General features: G+C 39.4%; 1 protein-coding gene across 1 annotated transcript; it reads right to left on the reverse strand.

Moving 5' to 3' along the window:
- Positions 1–1,819: 1,819 nt before the first annotated feature.
- On the reverse strand, positions 1,820–5,994 carry LOC140321193 (natural cytotoxicity triggering receptor 3 ligand 1-like; the record flags this gene model as incomplete). Its single annotated transcript, XM_072398043.1, has 4 exons — positions 1,820–1,891; positions 2,297–2,392; positions 3,262–3,585; positions 5,579–5,994. Coding segments are annotated over 4 exons (908 nt in total), but the record flags the coding sequence as incomplete, so codon positions are not given.
- Positions 5,995–6,868: the final 874 nt, after the last annotated feature.

Genomic DNA, 6,868 nt, shown 5'->3' on the forward strand with positions numbered 1-6,868 from the left:
TTAAGGTGCCTACATTCTCAGATCTGATCTTTTTGCTTTTAATATATTGGAAAAATTTTGGGGGGTTTGCCTTACTTTCCTTTGCAATCTGTCTTTCATTCTGAAGTTTTGCACATTTTATCTCCTTTTTACATCTTTTGTTATATTCTTTATGGGTTTCAAATGATGAAGGTGATCCTTCATTTTTATATTTTTGGAATGCCATTTTCTTGTTCCTTATAGCTTTTGTAACATATGCTGTAAGTCACATAGGTTTTAATTTTAGCCTCTTAAACCTATTGGAATATATTTTTCAGTGTGATTTTGTAGAACAGACTTGAAACATTCCCATTTCTGCTCTGTGATCTTTGAGGACATTATTGACTCCCGGTCCAAGTAACAGAGAGATGCTCTTAATAATGGAAAATTTGCTCTCCTAAAATTAAATGTTTTTATCTTTTCTGTTTTTGCTTCCTGTTTACAGCTTACATTAAATGAAATCATTTTATGGTCACTGCTACCCAGATTCTCTTTTATTTGCACATTTGTTATAAGCTCTGTATTGTTAGAAAGAACTAGATTCCTGTAGTGTCATTACTCCCTCAATGTTATGTTGTTTGCTTAGCCATGTAATCTGTGTAATCCCCACCCTGCTCATTACAGATATAAGAGAACAAAGTCCTGTTATGTTTTTATTTGATACATTAAGACATAACAGATAATTCACTGACAACACTGAAAGTGGTAAGAACTTTGTCTAATCAATAAATTCTCTGCAGATTAAGGTTCAGGTAAAGTGTAATAAAAAGATAATTTGTTTTATAGCTGTTATAAGGAAATGCTGCAAAAAGTCAGTTGGTTTTTATGTCTTCATGCCTCTAAGGCTACGTACATACGTCTGATAATTCTCGTCTGATAATCAGATCAGGGTTGATATCGGACGAGAATCTGGTGTATGTACATCGCTCATCGTTCATAAGACCATCCTGGCCAATCCACAGAAAATGAAAGAGGAACAATTGTAATGAAAATGAAGGGGAAAGAGCAAGAGGTATGCCGTTCCATGGTTTCCCACCTCCTCTCTCTATAGAGCAAAATGGTGCTGTATGTACAGAGCTCATCTATGCATTGTGCAGTTGTTTGTCAATGGAAAGGATCATGAAAGATCCTTTCCATCGATTATTATTGCACGTGTGGACTTTACTTTAGGCTTATGTAATATGAAACATATAGGAAAGGTAACAATAAACATTTGCAGATGTCAAACAAAGCATGAGAATTGACCATGAATTGGTAGCCAGGTAATCACACCTGAATGGTAATTCAATGACCTACGTTAATAAATCAGACCCTCCGTAGCTCATGAACAGGCAAGATGAAATGGTCAGTGGACATATAACACCTATATGAATGCAGGGAACAAATGGAATATTTCCACCTCTAATAACACAAGGGCAAGCAGGAGGTAACCTCCTATCATCCCTGTTTATGTGTATGGTTGCCTGGCTGCCCAGTCTGTGGATGAATTGCAGGTAGTGGCACCTGTGTGGTGGGTGTTGCCAGTGAGTGAGATGGTAGCACTAAAGCTGCGTACACACTTCCACTTTTTATCGTTGGAAATGAACGACGAACGAAGGACAAACGACCGATTGGCCAAAAATCGTTCGTAAAAAAAGTAACCAACGACGCCGAGGAACGAGCATAGTCGTTGGAAATGAACGACCGGACCGGCGGATCGGATTGGACGACGGTTGTTGACCATCTATCGTGTGTAGTGTCTAGACATGTTTTTGTCAACCTTTGAAGAATTGGCCACCTCATTTGTGGCCCCCAAACTCACCAAAGGTCTGCACATAATGTTCACTATATAACATACTAGATGCAATGTTGATCAGGTTGGCTACAGGTTTAACTAAAAATAACACAGAAAACAGAAGGGACGTTTATTCTTTCCGTTAAACAGCAGGCTAGGTTTTCTACAATTCAGGTCTAAAGCTGGAAAGGCTGTGTGGCCCAGCTCTATAAATCTAAAGATTCATAAAATACATACACCTGTGGAAGGTGAAACAGCTCCTATGGATGCATTTTGCAGCACATTTAGCTGTTTGCCTGGCGTTGCATGGAAGTGCATTACTATAAATATGGTGCACAGCAATGGGGGGGGGGGGGGGGGTTGTGATTGCCTCTTTGTTTAGCTATTCAAAAGGCACCAATGTGTGAAACCAGCCTTTGGAAAAAAAATCAGTTTAAAATACTAGGAAAGAAAAAAAAGAATGACCCCAAACTCTTACATTTACAAAAAATCAATTGTACTTACGTTTTTTGAAAATAAAACAGGCCGATATCACAAAAGCTACAACCAAAATAAGGATGGGTATTAACACTGACAGAAGAACACTGCTTGTAGGTGGCTCTGTAATGACATAAAACAGACCAATAATTAACATTGGGCTGAGAAATTTTTTTCTTGAACAAAAGAAAACTCATTAATTACTTTCAGAGGTCCCTGCCTTACTCCCCTTATTTACACAAAATGTTCGGAGGAATGAAAATTGTACATATTAGGTTTGAAGTGATATTTAGGGATCTAAAAATATTCAACTCCCTTCCTGTTCTGGTGACAATGATTTTGCCAGACAGGAAGTCAGAAAAAGGAAGTGATTGACTAAATGGACTAAGCTAATTTATTTGCCATGGTGGGTTATGCATGTGAGGGGTAATTCACTTTAGTGAATCCACTAATTTCAGTGAAGTATCCCTCTGAGAAAATTACCCTTCAAGAGAATGAAACATACAGCTTTCACATCTAAGGTGAGCTGCAATATATTACAATTTTGCTTCTTGTGCCTAGATATGCTTTCTTACAACCTTGGTTGCATACTAAGATTTTCATCAATGAAAAAATAAAAAAAATGAGAATAAATTAGACCAGTGTGTCACAACTAGGGCACCAAGGAACCCTATGGTTCCTCCAGAGGTTGCCAATGGTTCCTTGACCAATTGTGACTCCCAGGTCAGTTTTAGTAACCCCAATGATATTTTTGGCTGTAAGAGTGACATTCTTCCCAATGGCCAGCAATGTAAGAGACATTCTTCTTATTGACCACCACACTAATATACTGTGAGCTGTGGATATAATATATATAGGAGGGGTTCCCTGAAGACCTGAACGTTATTTCAAGAGGTTTCCTCTCTGTTAAAAAGGCTGAGAAACACTGAATTGGATCAATGCACGGACCTTCAAATTTTTCTTGACCATTATCTTTAAGTACACTTAATTACCTTGTACTGTGACAGTAAAATTTACAGCATAATCACTCTTTAAAGATCTGTGACTGACAATGCAGGAGTATTGATCTCCATCATCACGTAAGCTGGACGGCTTCACGGACATCAAGCTGGTCACATTGAACGTCCCGTCACCGTCCGGCGTTGGCACACTGGTACAAGTCTGCTTATCCAAAGCAGACACAGAGAATGCACTGTGCTTCTCCCACCGAATTTTTACAGATTCTGGATAGAATTTATCTATGTAACATATAACGGATTGCTCGTTGCCAAGTGTAATTGTGACTTCCTTAGACGACAAGGTGACAACTGGCTTTGCTGTAAAAATAGAATATAAAAATTAGCCAAACAAAGTAGTATGTGTAGTATAACAGAATATGTTGACATGGAGGGTTGGGAGAGGAGCACTTCCTAAAGGCAGGAAACCACAGCCACTATAAAACAGCATTTTGCCTATGGCTGTGCATAGGGAATGAATAGGGTGGTTGGGACCATCAGCCAACTGATCATTGGAGCCACTCAAGTGCTTATATACTTTGAACAGGCTTGGTGGCTGTCAAATGCTCAGAAACTGCTGATGTAAACATAGCCTAATGCATTGAAAAAACTCTAGGACATAATTGGAATCAATACTCGCCCAGAATATATAATACCATGGCTCTTGGTCTTGACTGCCATCTTGATAGGGGCAGTTCCTTACCTAACCTGATACAAACAGCAGGAGGATCACAATGACAGATATCTTGCATCCATGCACAAGGCCACTGCGCATTTATATTTCAGCAGTTGGCTGGGATACTGGCCTGGCTCTGCCTTATGACCATAGATTATAGGTGGAGCTGGTACATATCATGCTCCCAAGGTAAAGTGGAGAAAAAAAAAAGACATCTGTGATGCAGTTTTAATAGTTGATTTTAGTCTTTTTAATCTGTAGTTGTTTTAACCCCCCCGCCTTCCTATACATCCAAACTATTTCTAGTAATACAGGTAGTCCCCGGGTTACATACGAAATAGGGACTGTAGGTTTGTCCTTAAGTTGAATTTGTATGTAAGTCGGAACAGGAACATTATTTTAATAAATGCAATTGGGACAGATGTCTCAACATATTATTAGGCAGCGTGGAGTCAGTTACTGTATAAAATCCTCATCCCCCTAAGATCACCCACAACCTCAGCTGTGTTTAGCAAAAGATTTCTTCTGCAAGTCATGCAAACCGCCCCCTCCCCCCATCCAGCCTTTGTCCTGAACACATTCATATATAGAACTCGTCTGGTTGTCGGATGTCCTTAACTCTGGGACTACCTGTAGTCATGAATTAAAAGTCACGAACATTGGGGGTGGGAGCAGACTTGGCCAGTAAAGGGTATAAGGACTATTGCAACTTTTTTTCTGAGATACCAAATGCACATCACTCCGACTGAGTGCACAGAGATGCTATTGCCTTCTTAGTTTACAACATAATTGGTTAGAACGGACACCTTGAATGGATCCATAATACTATCAGCTAAATATCTGGACATGTGGCCAATAGAATGGGTGTTGATATGGTTTATGGTTAGAGTAAAAAAAGATCCAATAATGGGCATCAATGGTAACCCCAAACAATCATGTGGAAGGCCACCAAGATCTTCCCTTCTTTGCATTGGGGGTCAGTGGTACTAATGGTAAATTTCAAGGCATTAGTAGTCAGTGTCAGGTGTAGTCAAAAATTTACCCCATCCCTATTATTTCTGATCAGTGGCAGGCTTAGACTATATTAGGAACCCTGAAGCACTGATGTTCCAACATACCATATGCTAGCACAGCCATTGGCCATTATTTTCAGGTGGATAATGCTTTGTTCATGCTTCTCAGCCAAAGCTGGGTGCTGGATCACAGTATAATTGCTGCCACTCTGCATGTTGTGGGTGGCTACACCAGGGCACCCAGCATTGGTGAAGTGCAGATTGAGCTCCCCCTATATAAGAACACCACTAGCTTTCAGTATGTGGCCCTGCTCAGCATTGGACAGTATTTGCTCGGAAGACCTGTGTAAAAATGGGAAGTTAAAAATGCAGTTACTGCACTTTTATCGCAACCCTGTCACTTACTGAAAAACAAAACTTAGGCCACTCTGCACAAGAAAAAGGTTAATACTGAATTTTCCAGGGGACAATACAAGAAATCTTTGTTGTCTTAAAAACTTTGGTCATTGGGGCAGTTAACACTTCCGGATATGTCAGCTTGTCCCCTGATGGTTGCTTTCTCCAGCCGCTGTAAAACTTCTGTGTCTATAATCACATTCACATTTTATTCACTATCCCCACTCACCTGACACCTCCAAAGTGCGGACAGCTTGGAGCTTGTTACCAGAAACATACACAACACATCTGTACTCCCCTTCATCACTTTTCTGAACATTGTGCAAGGTGAGACTAGCGATGCCTCTTTTAAATTCCCTCTCATCAACATTAGAATTTGGTCTATAACTCGTAGAGACGCCATTTGTAAACAGGTGAACTTTATGTTCACTTCCATTCAACAATGTCAAATCCCAGCGCACAGAATCGGTAGACAAATCCAAATTTATAACTTTTCGTGGATCGTTCTTCTCTGATAGAACACAAGGGATTGTCACATGCTTCTTTTTGTTATTGTTTGTGTCACCCCCTGCCACTCCAGACAGGAATGTCTCAGCAATCACAATGTTTATAGTAGTGTTTTCAGGGCAGCAAGTTACACTATATCTAATTAGAGCATTCAAAGATTCAGCTTACACTTTTTATAGTGTTTAATAAGTAAAAACATACAAAAACAGTGCAAAAACAAATGCAGAAAAATAAAAACTAATCAAAGGATAATAACAGAACAATAGCAGAACTAGAGCAAAAGTGGAAAATACAAGGAAAAACTGAAATAATTCTTAGGTAGAGTTGATTTGCCTTGGTCCAGATTGTTGTGTAAAGTCCAAGTTATTAGTCAGAGTGACTGGGCTTCCTGCAGTGTTCAATGTATCCGTGCCGTTGTCCATAGCAACAGGATGCCACCACATGCTTGAAGCTTGCACCGTTAACCCTGACAACCGCAGCTTCTTTTTGTTACTGTTTGTGTCACCCCCTGCCACTCCGGACAGGAATGTCTCAGCAATCACAATGTTTATAGTAGTGTTTTCAGGGTAGCAAGTTACACCATATCTACTTAGAGCATTCAAACATTCAGCTTACATTTTTTTTATAGTGTTTAACCAACCGACCGTTAAGCCCGACCTTGGTACGGGCTTCAAATCGATAAACCTGAACTTTTCTCACTGTATGAAAATACAGTGAGAAAAATTCGGCTTTACCGATCACTTACCTGGTCCCGCTGCGATCGTCCATCGGTCGTGTTCCAAACAAACAATAACAACAAACAATACAAACTCCTGTATCCAATCCAATACAAAATAATGAAAAATAAATACAAAGTATGCATTTGGTAAATTCAAACTCTCATTTTGTATTGGATTGGATACAGGAGTTTGTATTCAATCCAATACAAAATGAGAGTTTGAATTTTGTTCCCATTTTGTATTGGATTGAATACAAAGTCCTGTATCCAATCCAATACAAAATAATAGAAAAT

The sequence above is a fragment of the Pyxicephalus adspersus genome, unplaced genomic scaffold, assembly GCF_032062135.1.
Source record: "Pyxicephalus adspersus unplaced genomic scaffold, UCB_Pads_2.0 Sca1223, whole genome shotgun sequence".
NCBI classification, from domain to species: Eukaryota; Metazoa; Chordata; class Amphibia; order Anura; family Pyxicephalidae; genus Pyxicephalus; species Pyxicephalus adspersus.